General features: G+C 37.1%; 3 protein-coding genes, 1 long non-coding RNA gene and 7 other non-coding genes across 12 annotated transcripts; 1 reads left to right on the top strand and 10 right to left on the bottom strand.

Annotated features, from left to right (window-relative positions):
• Positions 1 to 236: 236 nt before the first annotated feature.
• Positions 237 to 310, bottom strand: TRNAN-GUU (transfer RNA asparagine (anticodon GUU)). The gene has a single exon. It is a non-coding gene; the product is annotated as a tRNA-Asn (tRNA).
• Positions 311 to 415: 105 nt separating this feature from the next.
• Positions 416 to 489, bottom strand: TRNAN-GUU (transfer RNA asparagine (anticodon GUU)). The gene has a single exon. It is a non-coding gene; the product is annotated as a tRNA-Asn (tRNA).
• A 105-nt stretch (positions 490 to 594) lies between these two features.
• TRNAN-GUU (transfer RNA asparagine (anticodon GUU)) lies at positions 595 to 668 on the bottom strand. Its single transcript has one exon. It is a non-coding gene; the product is annotated as a tRNA-Asn (tRNA).
• A 106-nt stretch (positions 669 to 774) lies between these two features.
• TRNAN-GUU (transfer RNA asparagine (anticodon GUU)) lies at positions 775 to 848 on the bottom strand. Its single transcript has one exon. It is a non-coding gene; the product is annotated as a tRNA-Asn (tRNA).
• Positions 849 to 1,131: 283 nt separating this feature from the next.
• TRNAN-GUU (transfer RNA asparagine (anticodon GUU)) lies at positions 1,132 to 1,205 on the bottom strand. The gene has a single exon. It is a non-coding gene; the product is annotated as a tRNA-Asn (tRNA).
• Positions 1,206 to 1,310: 105 nt separating this feature from the next.
• On the bottom strand, positions 1,311 to 1,384 carry TRNAN-GUU (transfer RNA asparagine (anticodon GUU)). Its single transcript has one exon. It is a non-coding gene; the product is annotated as a tRNA-Asn (tRNA).
• A 73-nt stretch (positions 1,385 to 1,457) lies between these two features.
• Positions 1,458 to 1,531, bottom strand: TRNAN-GUU (transfer RNA asparagine (anticodon GUU)). The gene has a single exon. It is a non-coding gene; the product is annotated as a tRNA-Asn (tRNA).
• A 105-nt stretch (positions 1,532 to 1,636) lies between these two features.
• Positions 1,637 to 4,536, bottom strand: LOC147787351 (uncharacterized). The gene is made up of 2 exons (XM_023659980.2): positions 4,134 to 4,536; positions 1,637 to 3,140 (listed from the first exon to the last, which is right to left on the bottom strand). The coding sequence occupies exon 2, from the start codon at positions 3,044 to 3,046 to the stop codon at positions 1,925 to 1,927; it is 1,122 nt and encodes a 373-aa protein (XP_023515748.2). The 5' UTR covers positions 3,047 to 3,140; positions 4,134 to 4,536; the 3' UTR covers positions 1,637 to 1,924.
• Positions 4,537 to 4,948: 412 nt separating this feature from the next.
• Positions 4,949 to 6,136, bottom strand: LOC111779818 (auxin-responsive protein IAA11). Its single transcript, XM_023659981.2, has 4 exons — positions 5,880 to 6,136; positions 5,530 to 5,801; positions 5,369 to 5,450; positions 4,949 to 5,274 (listed from the first exon to the last, which is right to left on the bottom strand). Exons 1-4 carry the CDS (start codon positions 6,125 to 6,127, stop codon positions 5,223 to 5,225), a joined length of 654 nt encoding a protein of 217 aa, XP_023515749.2. The 5' UTR covers positions 6,128 to 6,136; the 3' UTR covers positions 4,949 to 5,222.
• A 5,515-nt stretch (positions 6,137 to 11,651) lies between these two features.
• LOC111779819 (uncharacterized) lies at positions 11,652 to 13,710 on the top strand. Of its 2 annotated transcripts, none has more exons than XR_002812740.2 (4): positions 11,652 to 11,956; positions 12,155 to 12,283; positions 12,386 to 12,485; positions 13,575 to 13,710. It is a non-coding gene; the product is annotated as an uncharacterized LOC111779819 (long non-coding RNA). The 2 variants fall into 2 exon arrangements; XR_015413623.1 differs by having other exon boundaries at positions 11,654 to 11,956; positions 12,160 to 12,283.
• Positions 13,323 to 15,845, bottom strand: LOC111779817 (serine/threonine-protein kinase PBL34). The gene is made up of 6 exons (XM_087119488.1): positions 15,359 to 15,845; positions 14,839 to 15,158; positions 14,621 to 14,756; positions 14,416 to 14,549; positions 14,215 to 14,338; positions 13,323 to 14,035 (listed from the first exon to the last, which is right to left on the bottom strand). Exons 1-6 carry the CDS (start codon positions 15,477 to 15,479, stop codon positions 13,593 to 13,595), a joined length of 1,278 nt encoding a protein of 425 aa, XP_086975614.1. The 5' UTR covers positions 15,480 to 15,845; the 3' UTR covers positions 13,323 to 13,592.
• Between the last annotated feature and the right edge of the window lie 2,899 nt (positions 15,846 to 18,744).

The following is an 18,744-nucleotide window of genomic DNA, read 5'->3' on the forward strand; positions in this document are numbered from 1 at the left end:
TTTTTTTTTTTAAGTATTACACAAGTGAGTATGAGATTTTACGACTGTAATACCGGTAGGAGGATTTGATCATTTGACCTTGTGGTTAAGGTCCACACGCTCCAACCAACTGAGCTATTCCAGCATATTTTATTAAAATAATTTTTTGTAGTAAATTAAAATTATAAAAAAATAAATAAATGCATACTAAATTTGCAATTGTTACCTAATCATGTTGACGTAGACAACTATAAACACACTAGAAGGAGGGGTTGAACCTCTGACCTTGTGGTTAACAGCCACACGCTCTAACCAACTGAGCTATTCCAGCATGTTTTATTAAAATAATTTTTTTGATAAACTAAAATTATAAAAAATAAATGCATACTAAATATTACTAATAAATTTGTTGACAAAAACATAGACAACTATAACACGCTAGAAGGAGGGCTTGAACCTCTGACCTTGTGGTTAACAGCCACACGCTCTAACCAACTGAGCTATTCCAGCATGTTTTATTAAAATAATTTTTTTGATAAACTAAAATTATAAAAAATAAATGCATACTAAATATTACTAATAAATTTGTTGACAAAAACATAGACAACTATAACACGCTAGAAGGAGGGCTTGAACCTCTGACCTTGTGGTTAACAGCCACACGCTCTAACCAACTGAGCTATTCCAGCATGTTTTATTAAAATAAATTTTTTTGATAAACTAAAATTATAAAAAATAAATGCATACTAAATATTACTAATAAATTTGTTGACAAAAACATAGACAACTATAACACGCTAGAAGGAGGGCTTGAACCTCTGACCTTGTGGTTAACAACCACACGCTCTAACCAACTGAGCTATTCCAGCATGTTTTATTAAAATAAATTTTTTTGATAAACTAAAATTATAAAAAATAAATGCATACTAAATATTACTAATAAATTTGTTGACAAAAACATAGACAACTATAACACGCTAGAAGGAGGGCTTGAACCTCTGACCTTGTGGTTAACAGCCACGCTCTAACCAACTGAGCTATTCCAGCATGTTTTATAAAATAAATTTTTTTGATAAACTAAAATTATAAAAAATAAATGCATACTAAATATTACTAATAAATTTGTTGACAAAAACATAGACAACTATAACACGCTAGAAGGAGGGCTTGAACCTCTGACCTTGTGGTTAACAGCCACACGCTCTAACCAACTGAGCTATTCCAGCATGTTTTATAAAATAAATTTTTTTGATAAACTAAAATTATAAAAAATAAATGCATACTAAATATTACTAATAAATTTGTTGACAAAAACATAGACAACTATAACACGCTAGAAGAAGGGGTTGAACCTCCGACCTTGTGGTTAACAGCCACACGCTCTAACCAACTGAGCTATTCCAGCATGTTTTATTAAAATAAATGCATACTAAATATTACTAATAAATTTGTTAACAAAAACATAAACAACTATAACACGCTAGAAGGAGGGCTTGAACCTCCGACCTTGTGGTTAACAGCCACACGCTCTAACCAACTGAGCTATTCCAGCTTATATATAAACTGCTCCACAAGATTATACATCTTCTTTGAAGCATTAGCATAAGAAATAAGATGAGGAATAATTCTCCATCTCTATCTCACAAAAAACTTCTGATAAACAATGAAGAAGTACAGGCCATTTTCATTCTATCACTATCTCTGCCAAACTAATGCAAAATTCAGTACACTAAACAATGGATCATCTACCATATTATCACACGCTCTGGCTAACACTTTCAAACATTTCTGTTAGCAATTTGTGTCTTAACCTATCCATTCTGGTACCTTTGCAAAATAAAGAGCCTGCAGTGCTAGCTAGATATTCACACACTCTAGCAGAGCGGAATTGTACCGAAAATAAGCTAGACAATATTAGAAATGGACGAACTACTGATCGAGGCCTCTATGGTTGCCTATTCAGCCCTGGGATGCTGTTTGCAGAGGTTCTTACACAGCCTCCAGGAAGAAGGAATCTGAACTTGTCTGCATTCTCTATCAAGTATGCAGGAAGGTGAACGGCCGATGAAGATCGCGGTATAGAGCCCATCTTCTTAATCAGCTCCTGGAAGGTGTACTCTTCGGGAAGCATGTCGAAGAGATCATCTCCCTGGCAGATGAGTTTCTGTATCCTGGCGTAATTCAAGAAGTCCCGCCGCCTTACACGGTCTGCATGACTATAAGCTGTCATCTTGAATGCAAAGTCTTGAATATTCCTAAAGCAAAAGCTACAATGCCATCCTGCATCAGAGAATATAAGATTGGTTTGGCGGGAATGCCTATAGTGAGTATATGAGCCATAGATATGAACCGAGGCTCGCCAACTGCTGTAGTCCACCGGGAACTCGAAAGAATACATGTAGTTCCTCATTTCAAGATGGACTATTGAAGGCACCTCATCACACCATTGCAGTAGTTTCACAGTATGCGGGCTCGGTATCTCATCAGTATCCGACATGATCAAAAGATCACCATTTGAAATCCCTGCACGACGAAGTAATCTATTCATAGCTACGCGTTGCTGGGATTCAAGGTCAAATGGGTTTCTATGCGACCCAGGAGATGCAACTCTTCCAGAAAACACATCATGGACAGTCTTGTTCTCCGCAAAGGAAAATCTAGCCCTATTTGCATCAAATACTAATGGCTTGCGTATGCCTGTAAAAGTGGTATGTGACTCCAGGATTACAAACTTCCAGACATACGGGTAAAGCTCCCGCCATCTAATTTCAAGCAAATCTAGCTCATTGCTGAAGATAATGGCATCAAAAACACGGCGAGGTTCAGATCGCAAAGACCAGCCATGGAGGCGACAAAGATGTTCCATAGACACATTTTCGGCATAATAGTGTGGTAGACGCACAAAAGGGCGTGGAGGATTATCCCAAAGTGGGCGGAAGAAGTAAGAAATTTTTTGGCCATAATTGAAAATGGTAATAACACTGATCGGAACAAGAATAAGAAGCATAAAAAGAAGATATTTCGGACGTATTCGTCTCGAATTGACCCGTAGAGATCTTATAGCCATCTTTTAAAGGAGAATAGTATGGGAAGGAAGCTACTGACTTATTGTTTTAGGTAAAAGATGACAGAGCAGTCATGGTCTCACCATTGTTGGTTACCTGAGAAAATTGACCACCACATTACAAATGATAGCAAACAACTTCAGCTAGGAAGAGGATAAATCCAGGATGAAAAACAAGAAAATAAAAGATGGAGGTAGCAAAATCTAATATTCACCAAATCAATATGAACTCCACAAATAGACGACCCTCTTAAAAAACAAATCAGCACTTTTCTTTTCAAAACCTCCATGAAAAGGAATATTATCAAGCAATGAACAACGAAGTTCTTAGTCGAAAACAGTAAAACAAAATAATAAGACTGGATTCAAGGATTGAAAGAAGAACTTCATATTATATTTGTCAAGTTGAAGCCAGAATTTCCTTATGATAATGACTTACAAACCAACGAAAAAGAAATTAAAAGAGTCCATAATCGACCCAGTTAGACAAAGTTTGAACATGATCTTCTTACGTTAGTTGAAAACATCAACGATCTGGATTTCACATCAATAGACCCTTTTGTAGACACATCCCCAAACATAAATTTAGTTGCCAATATCATTCTCATTTCGATTTTTATATTTTGTTAAGATAGCAACGTTTTTCGCTTCTGTGAACTTCTCCCAACCTCAGCTACACTAGACCCCACTGATCTAACTAAAAATTAAAAAGAAAATCGTTTTAATCCAAATCTCTTAAGAGATTCAAACCCTCCATGATCTTAAATCAAAAGTTTCATCCTAACTTGTAAGATACAACACTAATGAAAAAGACGCCCTAGGTTCATAACATTGAGGTCCAGCTGAGATCACGAGCCCAAAGGAAAATACCTTGAGCAAGATTGCCCTTCTTTTCGACAAGCGAAGCCCATAAATCGCGAGGAAATGACTACGCGTGAGTAATTCTCAATCAAATTTAATCAAACTCGAATATGAATCAACGAAATCAGAACCACAGCATTCCAAACACCGTAATAATATCCACAAAGGAATCAAATTCGACACTCAAAAAAACCAGAAAACTTCCAACGCTATGAATCGATCAATTTACCTGGATGAGGTTGCACAATAACTGCAATTAAATGGGCCGTCGATCCATCCCTGCCGATGCCGGAGAGAGAAGAGGGGGAAGAATATAGGAATTTGCGTTCACAGTGATGCAAAAAGGGTCCGGAAACTGAAAGGTAAGCAAATGGGGATCGGGATTTGGAGAAGAAGAAGTAGAAATAAAAGAGAAAGGGAGGGAAGCTAGTGGCAACCAGTCGAGTGCCGGAATTGAAAGCAATCGGCGGGACGGCGTCGGATTGATCCCTTTCTCGTCTGTAGTTGTAGCGCCGAAACAATGGGAGTGTAACAGCCAAAATGAGCTCCCCACCCCTCCCGCTGGAGGGTAATAACCTCCGGGCGTTGACTCTACGAACTCACCTGCCCTTGCGTGAGCTCCCTATGATTTAGCCTTAAATCCTTTAATCCCCTAAATTTCCTAACGCTTTTTTTCTTTTTTAATTAACCTAAATTCTTACCTTATCCACTAACTCATATCTTAATTCATTAATTTTCTAATGTTTATGGTAACTTTAAAATGCATATTTTATTTTTTTTAAAGTTAAATTACAAATTTAGTGTTTATTCAGTTTATGAACTTTCAAAATTATAAATTTAATTTTTTTATTTTTTTATTTTTTTAAACTCAAAAATCTATTAAACATGATTTTAATTTATATTGGATGTGTCGATTATTTTTTAAAAAATAGAAAATTTAAAAATGTATTGAAGACATTAATTTAACATTTTCTTATTATGATGTATGGGCTACAAGGATAAATGGCCCATTCCCTTTATTTGGGCCATGACAAGCGGCCCAACTTCCGATATGGGCCCAATTCCACAGGATGAGTTTTTGTTCTCTCGTTCGGCCCACTGGGAGAAAATTAATAAAAATACAAAAACGTAAATTTTAAATTTTAGATAATTTTATCCAATTAAAGAACCTACGTTTATTTGTTGTGTAATTAATTTTCATTGATTCATATATTTAAATTCCCGTAACATATTTTTCTCCAAAAAAAAAAAAAAAAAAAGAAATCTATTTAATTAGACAGCATCTGGTTCTCTGACCGCCGGTGTCGGTAACCCCTAATCAGCCGCCGTTCTTTTCCAGTTGGATCCGTTGGACGGTTTGGATGAAATCTCTGTCATAATCAGAACCCACTCAGATTTGTATGCCACCTTCTTTTAAACTAATATATAATAAATATTATTATTTTTGTGAGTCTTTAGCTTTACCTCCAAGTTACGTCCTCAGCAAGCGACCAATCACCGTCGGTATCCTGGTAGGTGAGGCTGTAGCCGTCGGATTCCGGCTTATCTGTTTCCAAACAACCCAAAAATCAGTACACAGTAACCCGGATTCACTATTCTTAATTGGGATAACAACACCAGCTCACCAAACATGTTCATCAAAGTAGCTCTAAGCGCATCCAAACAATGGTGTTGCCGTACATCAACCTTCCTACCAATTCCCACTCCCTCCATCTTCACCTTCACGTACCGGGAATTATTCGGATTCAATTCCCTGTAATCCCCGCCGCCGTTCTCCGTCGCCGGACGCCTGATCGCTACGGCCCTTCCGATGCGTTTCTGTACGAAAAGTGTCTTCCTCCTCTTTTTAAGCGGCGGCCATCCGACAAGCTCAATTTCCTGTTCCTCCGGATTGTTTCTGTTAAATCAAGGAAATTAACAAATTCAGCTGCGGAATTCGAAATTAAAGAGAGAAAAATGGGTAGGAGTAGCGTACGGATGATTGGAGGAGGCGGAATTTGGGTCGTTAGGGTCGTCATCGTCATTATTGGGATGGTCATTCCAGAGAAGCAGAGGAAGTGTTCGACGAAATGCCGAAGAGGGGTCGATATCGAGAGGGCGCTTTTTGCGGCTGATTGAGTCGAAATCGAAGCAAGGGAGAGCGCGGTGATGGGTGTTTAGGTCGAAGGGTCTAGTGGGATTGGTGGGGAACAGAGCAAGACTCAGCTGAAGCTCCATAGCCATAGATGGGATTGAAGAGATGTCGGAGAGGAAGAAGGGGGGCGGGGGATTAAAAGGAGCGGATGGAGGGCGTGCGGGAGTGGGACAAGAATGTGGATGGGGACAAAGTGTTGGATAGAGAGGCGAAAATGGTCTGAGATGTCCGTATCAATGCTCTGCCTTTGCCCGACCCAGCTGCCCTGCTGTTCCTTTATTCTCACCCACATTGTTTTCTGAACCTCCAACACTTGCCCTCTTCTTTTTACCATTAAATAATAACAATAATAATTTTAAAATAAAGAAATTACGTGTATTATAATTTTTATATCATTACCTTCCATGTTTATCTAATCCTCCATTATGGTTGCTAATCCGTACTTAGCACCGGAATTAATCACCATCATATGATAATTAACATCACAAATTTGTATTATAGCACGTGACATAATATTAATATTGTTTGAGACAAGATTATGTAAATATTAACTAATGGAGACAATATGTGTGGTTATGATTATCAAATGTTTCTTTATTCCATCTCCATTATAAGATAATGTTTACAGGGAAGTGGGACAGTGCATTTAGGGGATATGTTCTCTTGTCTATGCTCGAGAGGACATGACAATGTGATTACTATGTTCCTTTTTTTCAATCACAATTTTTCGAGTCATATTCCTTTATACATCATTCTGCATGCTTTGAACTATGCATTACGAAGCAATTTAAAAGGCTAACCTATTTGGGAGTCTCGAGACGGCCCCTTGGAGTTTGAATAAGATCAACATGCAAGACGATGTATAAAAGTTGACACGTGCCTAATGCAAAAGTCTATGTATATACTGATAACTTATGGGGTTGATTCAATAATAATTGATTTCGAACACATCTGTAATAAAAATTAAATTATTAATTTAACTTTTTATTTTATTTTAATATGATCCTATGTAGGAGGCAGAAAATCGACATTTAAAGGAGAAAGAACCGTAAGAGAATTCTCCATTGAAAATAATTAATGAAAATTTAATAAAGTTCATTAAGAATTAGGACATACAACACACGTGGAACTGACGCACCAAGTGGTCCGTTGACCCATCACGTGTCACAAAACACGTGACGCAGCACAATCAAAGAAGGTACACGTCGGAAATGGAGTTTTGCGTTTTAGTCAAAGATGAGGACAGTTTGATTGGTCCACGTCCGGAGTTGATTGGGGCAAAGCCCACGTGTATTTGTGGTCCAGCCCATTTGAACAGAACAAGTGAGCTGGACTCCATAGATATTGGGCCTAGAAGCTTCACTGAGGTATCCAGCCCGTGAATGCAGTTCCATTCAGACCGTTTGTCTTGGGCCGGCCCATTTGAGGTTCGATCAGCCTTTTCAATTTCGGCCCATTTTACGTACAAAATCTTTAACCTAAAATATTAAAATTTATCCCGTATGTACTTAATGAATTAAAAAAATAAAAATAATTAAATTATTTATTTATTTATTTATTTTATTTTATTTTGATACAGTTATTTGATTTTCTTATCCTATTAATCATTAGGGTTTATGATTTTTACGAGCCAAACACGCTTAATTTTAAAGTTCATACGATTCAACCATCAAAATAGAAAGGTGTCTTATTAATATAAACTCTCTACAATTGTATGATATTGTCCACTTTGAGCATAAACTCTCGTGGCTTTTCTTTGGACTTTCCCAAAAGGCCTCATACCAATGAAGAATGTATTCTTTGTTTATAAACCCATGATCATTCTCTAAATTAGCCGACGTGGGACTTTCATCATCAACACCTCTCCTCGAACAAAGTATGCCTCCCCTTTAATCGAGACTCGACTCCTTTGGAGTCTTAGTCATTTTTTACTACCTTCGAGGAGACTTGACTCCTTTTTCTTTTGGAGTCCTCTGTTCGACATTCGAGGATTTACCGTTCTGCGCGACTAAGTTTAGGGCATGACTCTGATACCATGTTAGAAATCAAGACTCTTCACAATGGTATGATATTGTCCACTTCGAGCATAAGCTCTCATGGCTTTGCTTTAGACTTTCCCAAAAGGCCTCATACTAATGAATAGTGTATTATTTGTTTATAAACTCATGATCATTTTCTAAATTAGTCGACGTGGGACTTTCATCATCCAACACTTATAAATCTTTCATATCTCTCTCGTTCAGTCTCATGTATCCCTTCTCAGCTCAAGCGTTATAATTGAAACTCGAGAAGACGAAGAAAATATTAAAATTAAAAAAAAAAATTAAAAAATAACGATGTGGCATATAGTATAGGGAGAGGAAAATTGAGCATCCCCATAACGTAATGAATAAAGTAAAGTAAGGGGAAAAAAAGGGTTTAGAATAGAATGTGTGTGTTGAGTGTTGGGAGAATTCAAAAAGCCTGCGGATGTGCTTGTGTGAGTGCTCGTGTGGGGGAACAAATGGTCTCTTTCTTGTCTCCTTTTCATGCAAATTCCCTTCATTTATTTATTTATTTATTTATATATTTGTGTGCTTTTTCTTGCCCTAATTATTAATCTTCTATTCAAAACCCTCATACTTGTTCAACCAAGTTCATGTCTTTTTCTTACCATTCTTTTTCCCCTACCTTCATTCCTTCATATCTTTTAAAAAGACAAGATTTTGGCATATGGGTATACAAGATCTCGAAGATTAAAGATCTGTTTCTACTCGAAAAAACAACATTTTATACTTACGATGACAATGAGTTGACTTATATTCTGATTGAATCACTGAACTATGTTTGAATTGGCCCTAGAAATGCAACGCTCAATTCAACCCACGTGAGAATTCTTGGGTCATTGGGTCATGACCCTTTTCAGCCTTTGTTTCGTGCAATAATTTCGTCTTCCCCCACATAAAGAAGAAGAAAAAAGACCCATTAATTTGAAGGTCCTAGGATCTGATGAGGAAGAATGGGGGAAAAATATTGGTTTAAGGCGTGAGGGAATCTGGTTGGGGTAGGTGGCACGCCAACTTATTGCCCCAAATCTAGAGAGAGAAGGCTTTAAATAACTTTTATTTGGCTTTGAAAAGACCAAAATCTTAGTGAAGAGGAAGAAGAAGAAGAAGAAGAAAAAAGATGTCAAGTTTTAATAATAAAGAGAGAGAGAGAGAGAGAGAGAGAGAGAGAGAGAGAGAATAAAGAGCAAAGTTCAATGAAGGTGTTCCCTAATGGAGGCTCAAGGCAAGGCTGCTTTCCCGGCGGTGTCTGCGGTTAAGGTTGAAGAAGGGCTTGAGTTATGCCTCGTTCTTTGTGTGTGTTTGTGAGTGTGCGGGCCTTCCATGTCTCTCTATCTATCTAACATTACTACTCTTCCTTCTTTTTCGACATCATATGAACGTGTATCGTGTAATCTCTCGTGCTCAAGATTTGAATTCGGATTCCATGCCTCATTGCTTGGCTTTCCTATCTACCTTACATTACCTATTTTGTCGCTTCTATGAGAGAATACTACCGTCCCCACAAATTGATAAAGGTCACTTCTACGATTAAGCCACTGGAAAAGAAATGATACGTTTTGGTATAGATAGTAAACTCAATTCTTTGAAAATTTTCTCAGCATCCCATCTTTAGGATCACTCTTATTAAAACGTGGTCTTGGTTCATTCACTTACCCTTCCTTTACTCTAATGTCACATAGCGATCCCACATCGATTGGAGAGACGAACAAGTGACAACGAGGACACTGGGCCTTGAAGGGAGGTGGATTATGAGACCCTACATCAGTTTGGAAGGAGAACGAAGCATTCTTTATAAGAGTATGGAAACCTCTTCCTAACATACGAATTTTAAAAACTTTGAAGGGAAAGCTCAAAAAAGACAATATCTGCTAACAATGGACTTGAGTTGTTACATACTTGTTGTCTCGAGATCGATCATTCAAATTCTCATATCTCTACCGTAATTGCTCGAAAAAAAACCCGAAAAATGAAACCGTGACGCTTAGATATTAATAGAAGATAATGTAAGATATATGAGGGAAGGGTAAGGGTAAGGGTAAGGGTAAGGGTAATAAGCCAGGTATGTTATTCTCTGTTGAGCATAGGGCTTAATGAAATGGGAGAAGCACTTATGAAAAAGTGGGTATTAAAATAATATTAGTCCTAGAAAGAGAGGCACAATGAAAAGGGTTTTTTGGTTGAGGATTTTAAAGGGCTTTTTGGTGGAAGAATATTTTCAGATGCATGCGCAGAAGAGAGAAGAAAGTATGGTTTTAATTGAGTACAAACCAAGCATGACCAAAACAAAAGAAAACCCTTCAAATCATTTCCCTCACCTTCTTCATCAACCCCTTCTCCTTCTCCTTCCCCATCCCCCAATGCCCTTAAAACCCTACAAAAACCCCATTATATACCATCCCATTCCCTCTTACTTCTCTTCATTACTCCCTTTTTTCGTGCCCTTTTCGGCCCCGATGCTACCAAACAGAGCGACGATGGTCGAGGACACCGACCGTGTCAAGAAAATGACGCGTCCAATCGCTTTGAGTATCCTACCTCCTCCTACTCCATTTGACATACCCAAAAGTTGTTCATTTTGTTGTCCTTTTGGTGCCTCAAAATGGGCTCCAATTTTCTGCTAGTGTTTCACTCAATAATTCTTTCTTCTTTTTGGTTGGTAAGTGGACACCTTTTTATACCCAAAAAGAGATTTTGCTTTCAAACCTCTCTCCTTCCCCTCCTTTCTTGTGTGTGTATATATATATATATATATAGATAGATATCATATAGATGTGTGAGAAGTATGAAGCCGAGATAAATCGATACGAAATTTGGAAAGCGATGTTGGTGAGGTTCAATCTGAAGACGAATTTCACAAAAACCGTGAAATACGATCTCTGATTGAGCCGCGCCAATATCACTTTTGTAGCTCTCTTTGTGTGTTTAGGGTTTCTGTGTAATTTCGTAACCCTGTTTTTTTTTTTTTCTTTTTTCTTTTGTTTATCGAGGAGTCATGTCTTAACTAGTTGAACTATGCTCAGATTGGTTTATTTTTCGACTATCACCTATTTCTTTCTTGCCTTAGGCCAATGAATCATCGTCATCAACGAGACATGATTTAGATTCATTTGAAACGGATCGTATGAGACGGTTAATGTTCGGATTTTTATTTTATCACCGACCTGAAATTCAGGTACATGAATGATTTGCTACTATATTTAATTGTGCTATCTGTACACATGTGCATGCATGAATATATGATTGAATTGATGCATTATAATATTTGAATGAAATAAAAAAAAAATGATTTAAATTGATTTATAATTTCTACATATAAATTTAAAATACAAACCTCTACACTTAAATTAAAATATTTATATTTCCAAATATTTCATAAATATTCATTTTGAATGGATCATAAGGGTGAAATTACTGTTTAATAGATATCTTAATATTTAAATTTATTTAATAACTTTCTAAATTTTTAAATTTGTATTTAATCGATTTTTAATTTCTTTTTCTTTTAAAAGATGCAAAAATATTTTAATTACGTGGAATATGGGAAAAAAAAGTACAAAAAGAAAATAAATCGCTTCCCGCTTTCACAGCTAAACCAACGAACAAACCGAATGTCCCTTCGCAATTTTTCGAAACCCTAGACCTCACTGAAAATTGCATTTGGACTTCCACGCTCTGATCTTCAAAAATCAATACCTTCTTCGATTCATAACTCCAATTCTCCATTATTTGTCTTTCTAGTCTCTGAAATTTTGAGTTCAGGTCGATTCATGTTTCGGATTCTTGCTCGGAGCAACAGTTTTCGCTACAAGAGGCTACCGCCGCCGCTTCTCCTCCTCCTCTCCGTGGTAAAATTGGACGGCTCTTTTTTTGGTAATTTTTCCACTTTTGTATTGGTTCATTTATAACTCTGTTGCAAATTTTGTTGTGTTAGACGAACATTTTTGTGAGCGATCTGATACGAGTATAGTTGGGAATGTTTTGATGTTGATGTGAGAATGCTATTAAAAAACGTTTGAATGTTCTGCCCTTGGACTGGATATATTGAATTGATTTGATTACCATTGGTAGCGTAGAAAGTCAGGACCTATGGTCCTAGGTGCGAGTTGCAAGGACGGCGACGGTGGCAGCAGTTAGAGACGCGGTGGAGAGTGTTTTCTGCGGAATGTCGATGAATAAAAAAGATGACAAGATTTCTTGGTAAGCTGTCGGGGGATTTGGAGAACTGAACCGCGTATATTAATCTAATATGTTGAATTGAAAATGAAAGTGTGTTCAATTGTTTATTTGGTTCAATTGCAGGCCACATGTGCGGTGTCATTTTTGCTTATGCTATAAGCATCTCAAGCTGATCGACGACAAATCACGTATCCAACAGTTTGAAATCAGAGATGTTGATAAGGTATTCCCTGAACGTTGTTTAGGCTATAAGCATTACAAGCTCATCCTAAATTTCTTGTTATCCATCCATTTTTTAGAGTTGTTTGCAAGATCCAACCAAATTTTGCAAACTTGAAAAGATAGTTTAGTTATTAAATAATTCCTTAAACTTATTTTCTGTCGGTTGTTTGTGACATTGAGTTTGGTATTGTATTTGATCGAGTAATTAACTAGTTATATATTCCCCCATGAAGCTGCATTTTGTGAACCGTGTAGCTTAATTTGTGGCAAGAATCTGTGGATTTGAGATGTCCCATCAAAGAATAAATAGATAGAGCAAGGTAAGCGGGTTGAACGGCTTCTGGTATAAAGTGGTCAGAAGGTTTTGGGCGTGTGAATTATTATAAAGTGGTCAGATGGGTCTTTTTCTGATGTTAAATTGGAAGTTTTGGTATAATATAAACAGTATGAAGTTCATTTCATTTCTGCCACTCAAGACTGTACTTTTCTTTCTTTCAATCCAGAAATATAGTCCTTTACAAGATCGGTCTCTAAGGTACAGGAAGAATGGCAATGAAAATGCCCAAGTGATCTGAAATTGATACATTTTGTAAATCTGAAATAATGAATATCGTTGCCTATCTACATGTATCGGAATGAACATCAATGAACTTCTACTTTCCTCTTGGGGGTAAGCCTTCAATTACATGGTTTCTAGTATTTATGAATCTTTGAAATAATGATTGATGAAACGATTAAAGTCAGATATGATTCTTTTATAAATTTATTGTGATGAGACATATTAAAGAAATAAACATGATTAGAATCTTCATATAGTGTTAATATTCTCCATTGCTGATTGAAAGGAATGGTGATAACTTGCTAAGGTTATATTTCCCATAGATGTTTAAGAAAGATACTGCAAATATGACACCCTAGGCACTGGAACGTCTTGTCTACCTAAAGTTACAAGTCACTTACAAGGTAAGGCAGACCCACAAAGGAAGATCTAATTGTGTAGTAAAGCTAATATTTCGCATTTCCTCGCCTAATCAACCTCTGAAATGCTGAACATGAACATTTCTGATCATTGTTTACCTTTTATTATCAGAGAGGATTTGGAGATTGATCACCTTACATGCTGCTTTCCGATGTTCAATGGAGAAGCTCTGAAGTTTTGGGAGTAGGTTAGGCCTTCAGGTTTCTTCATGCACCTCCCTTGCGAAGAAGATAAGCGGCAGTGAGATGTTAGGATGGCAAGGTCGTTGAGATCTTGCAGTGGAGTCAGGGTCTTCACAACTTCGTCCATGGTCGGACGTAGTTTCGGGTCCCTGCTCAGGCAACTGCAAGCAAGCTGGGAGACCTTCTGCACCCCTTTAATGGAATACTTGAATTCCAAGCGGGGATCCACTATATGATATAGCTTTCTGTTATCACCTAAATATGGCCGAGCCCACGACACAAGGTTTTGCTCCCCACTCGGACGTTTCTTGTCCATGGATCTTCTCCCTGTTACAATCTCAAGAAGCACAACACCAAAGCTATAAACATCGTTCTTCGACGTCAGATGTCCTGAGATCAAATCAACAGAAGTTGGAAGTTATGTCAGACATCAGTCATTACTTAAGATTCAATTCTCGGTTTTGACTAAAATTCCTCCACGGTTTCGACTAAAATTCCTCCACGAAGGCTCGCACGAATGATTTAGTATAAAGGGGTGTCATGTAGATAAAACATCTTCTACTATCTACCTGTCATTACATATTCAGGAGCAGCATAGCCATACGTCCCAATAACCCTGGTAGAAACATGTGTTTTGTCTCCTTGAGGCCCTGCTTTGGCAAAGCCAAAATCTGAAAGCTTTGCATTGTATTCCTGTAAACAAATGTCATACGTATAATGAGATAAAGAAATTACTCAAAACATTTGGAGCATTGTCATTTGGAACCGACCGAATCAAGCAAGATATTGGATGTCTTAAAATCTCTATAGATAACAGGTACTGGGGCATTATGAAGAAAGGCCAATCCTTTTGCCGCTTTGAGGGCAATCTTAATCCTATTGGACCATGGAAGAGGAATAATCCCTGCACCAATCATGAATATAAGCATCTGTACCCCAACACCTTGTCTGTAACTAAGAGATAGAGATTCTTACTTCTGAAAAGATGGTTTTCCAGACTTCCACGGCTCATGAACTCATAAACAAGCAAATGTTGATCATCTTCGTTACAGTAACCTATAAGCTTCACAAGATTTGGATGGTGAAGTTGTCCAAGAAAGACAACCTCAGCCTGTAACCAAGAACATATTTTACGTTAGCACTCCCCAACAGGTCCCCTTTATAAGGTACCCAAAGCAGAAAGTTCTACTAACCACCCATTCTCTATGGCCTTGAAGACCATCTACTTTCAAGCTCTTAACAGCCACCGTAATTCCTGATCCGGGTTTTGCAGGGGCTGTCCCATTCTCTTCGATCCATCCTTTAAAGACAAATCCAAATCCACCTTCCCCAAGAATGCTATCAGGTCTAAAGTTTCCTGTTGCTGCCTTCAGCTCATGAAAAGAGAACTGAAGTAGTTTGCTTGTTGATTTGGTGTCTGATGGTGATGGATTGGCATTATCAGAGGCTAGCTCAGCTTCATTCGTGGTAGAGAGTTCCCTGTTGCTACCATTCAAATACCGTGTTTCAGTAGCTGCAATCACAAAAAGTGAGTATCTTCATAAGAACATTAAGTCTTCTTTTCACAGCCTACAAACGAACTAGTTCGGATAAAAAACTTAGCCATAGATGAACATGAGAAGACAATCAAAGGACTGGAGCTTTGCATAAACACAAATTTTGACACCCCAGATAGAATCCAAACCGAATATGGAAAAAGAAATAGAGGGTTACCAGAATCATAAACTAGGCTGGTTCGAGGAATGTTGTTCGGAGAGTCTTTAGAAGCAGAGGATTTGCAAACACCTGAAACAGTACGAGTCAAAACAGCCCAACAACCACACCTTTTCTCCATACCCTCAAGCTGCTGCTAGCTAGTTTCAGCTCAAATGGGGTGTGATTATCATAGCGTAAGGAAAGCAAATCAAAAGCACTAACTACACGATTATGGGGAAGATAAGACAGAAAAGGGATGCGAAAAGGAATAGGAAAAGAGAGAGAAAAGTAGAGGAATTTTGTTGGGCATTGCAGGCATCATCATCGCCATCATCCCAGTGTGTACAAAGTAACTTTTAACACCACCACCTTTTGTTTGGGGAATGGGTTCGGTCCAAAATTACCAGAAACACTTTGTCTATGGAAGTTTTGGCAATCAGAGAGGTCTTTGTAAACAAATAGTTCCTTGTTAAACCAAAGCATTGGAGATAGTTACTCAGTTGAAGATTCTTGGGAGAGAGTCGGATTTATAAGTGAGGAATACTATCTCCATTGTTACGAGGACTTCGGGAGAAATCCAAAGTAAAATTACGAGAATGTGTTAATAAGTGTCAAATCCAATCAAGAGCATATCTAAACGAAATCATTTCCATCTGTCTCTACAAACGTGCAAGGAAAATGGTGGTGGAGGATATATTCCAAAATGGGTGGGATCTAGAAGAACACAGTCGATTAGGGATAGAAAGGGGGAATACAAAATCAAAATGTCTCTCATTATCGCTGTGTGCGCCGTGATCGCAACTTGACAGAGGCGTTGTTGGATCGGAAAGTAGTTTGCAGTGAAACCCATTGGCACCCACACAGGTCTGTGGGTCCGATTTCCGATCCCCCACTCCATAAAAACAACAAAATATTCAAATAACCATTTACAGAACTCCAAAGTGCGCCAAAGAGAATTACCAGAGAACCCAAAACTCCGCCCGACACATCCAGCGGCTGTGATGCGGCGCCAGGGTTTTGAGGCTGCCCCTTCCCTTCCCTTCCCTTCCCTTCCCCGCCCTTTTCTTCAGCCTTCCTCTCCTTCTGCTCATGTAAATACAAAAAATTACATTAAAAAAAAAAAAAAAAATATATATATATATATATATATATATATATATATAATTTTTAGTATAAAAGACAAATTTGCCCTTCAAATATTGCTAGATTTTTCTCTTTTTTTTTCATTTTTCACTCTTTTGGTATGTGTTTTTTTTTTTTTTAAATAAAACAAAAATTATTCATTACAAAGGGATCACTGTCAGGTGTCAGGGAGTCCACCTCGACGAGCGTGCGCAATCTTTTTTTTTTTTTAATAAATAAAATAAAACAATTTTAAGGTATTATATTTGGATAAATATTTATTTCTTAAAAAGTCATTATATTCTCCCATTTTTATTAATTTTACTTCATTTTTAAATAATAACAACCATCATTCTCCAATCATTCTTCGAATAGGTTCGTTGTGTGAGACACAACATAAATACGCTCTCTTTATCTCGTATGGAAGCTCAACAAAGACAAGAATAATTGTTCGTAGCTTATCACTTTCTTAGTTCCCTTGTTATGTTCTAATGGGTTCAATTCAAATAGACTCGGACATTTCAGTTTGGCTAACGTGTTCGTGTATAAAATGTGTCAAACACATTGACACTCTAACGAGTGCTCGATCTTTGTTAAGCTTGTATCGAGTGCTCGTTAGACATATGAAATAGTCACACTATCATATGGGACAAATATAATAAATTTTTAATTTAAGACTTTATTCACTAAATTTTTTAAAATATAATTGTAAGTTTATATTGATGTATTTTCGTTGCGTATAAATTTACCTGTCGTTTTAATATTTATTTTGACAAAAAAATAAAATAAAAATATTCATATCCGCATCTGCACTCGAAAAAGGAAATCAAATCATAGCCGTCGGATATGTTTCTGTGTGCCTAACGACCAGCCGGCTAATATGGGCCCAGTGGAATTTGGGCCACACGAACCTACTGCTGGACTTGGGCCTGGGATAATTATTGTGGGCTTGGGCCTTAAGATGAGTAACTGGGCTTGTTACATTCGGCCTCTGTCACTGCCTTTTCAGTGTTATTAATTTCGATAAGAATGTATTAATTTAATTTATCATTAATGATTTCAATTTCACAAACCCAATCTAACCCTAAGGTTGGGTTGAGTTAAATAGAATATCTAGTCGTGTTAGGTAGATTTTTTAGGACCTCATCCTACTTGGGTCAGATACCGGTTAAATATATATGCGAAGGATCAAGTCATCCCGACCCAATATAATTGCATTAAAAAAAGAAAAGAGTCAATCCCAACCCACTACTCGGCACATTAGGCAATATAACATTTATAGCCCCGACTCGAAGAGTGAAGTGTCCAACACGATTACGTACTTAGGCATAGTCGCACTCCTCCTCGTAGGCTCACAAACGCACCGTCGAACTCCTCACCCTCAATGACTCATTTGACTCAATCAACACCTCTTCGAATATTTTATTTAGAAACCCTGTATAAGAATATGATAAATATAAAAAGAACAAACAGTATGTACAAAACATGAGACAAAGTTGAAGCAATGTTCTCTCTCATTTACTAGATGAAGTTTACGGGAAGTAAAAATGTAAATAACCCATGAAAAACTATGGTTTTAACGTACGGTAAAAAAAAAAAATGGTACATACATAGAGCGCAGCAGAAGCTGGTTCATCACAACCAGACTTGTCATCAATCATTGACGTTACAATTGGACCGCTCTGATCTGAACACGTACTACAAGCTACTCCCCCTCTGGGCCCCTTTACTCCTTCTTACTCTACTATCACAAACACCCGAATATTACCCACGTACCCTCCTTTTTCCTTTTTTCCTTTTTTCCTTTTCTTTTATTTCTATTTTATAGTTTCGATTCGAGCAAATAATTTCAATTTTTATTAATTTAACCACTAATTTTAACAATAAACCGCGTGTGTATATATATATATATATAACAAATTAAAATTTAATTAATACAGTCGATTAACCCTTAAAAATTGGAAATAAATAAATAAATAAATAAATAAATAAATGGAAGGGTATATAAGGCCCGTGGTTTGAGGTGGGGCCATTTGGAGGAAGGGTGAGTGGGAGTCAGAATAGTGGGGCATCTTCATGGATACAAATACCATATTATCCGGGTTAGGAATATGAGAGACGTGACCTACCTCTTACTTTTTTTTTTTCTTTTTTTTTTAATTTTAAAAAATTGAAAAGCATAGACTAAATTTAAATATAAATATTATCAGAAGTAAGTGCAAATTCAATGAAATAGTAATAATTATTTTGGAAATTTAAAGCATTGGGATCATAAATAAACA

Source organism: Cucurbita pepo, chromosome 18 (assembly GCF_057944985.1).
Source record: "Cucurbita pepo subsp. pepo isolate OVF chromosome 18, ASM5794498v1, whole genome shotgun sequence".
Classification (NCBI taxonomy): domain Eukaryota; kingdom Viridiplantae; phylum Streptophyta; class Magnoliopsida; order Cucurbitales; family Cucurbitaceae; genus Cucurbita; species Cucurbita pepo.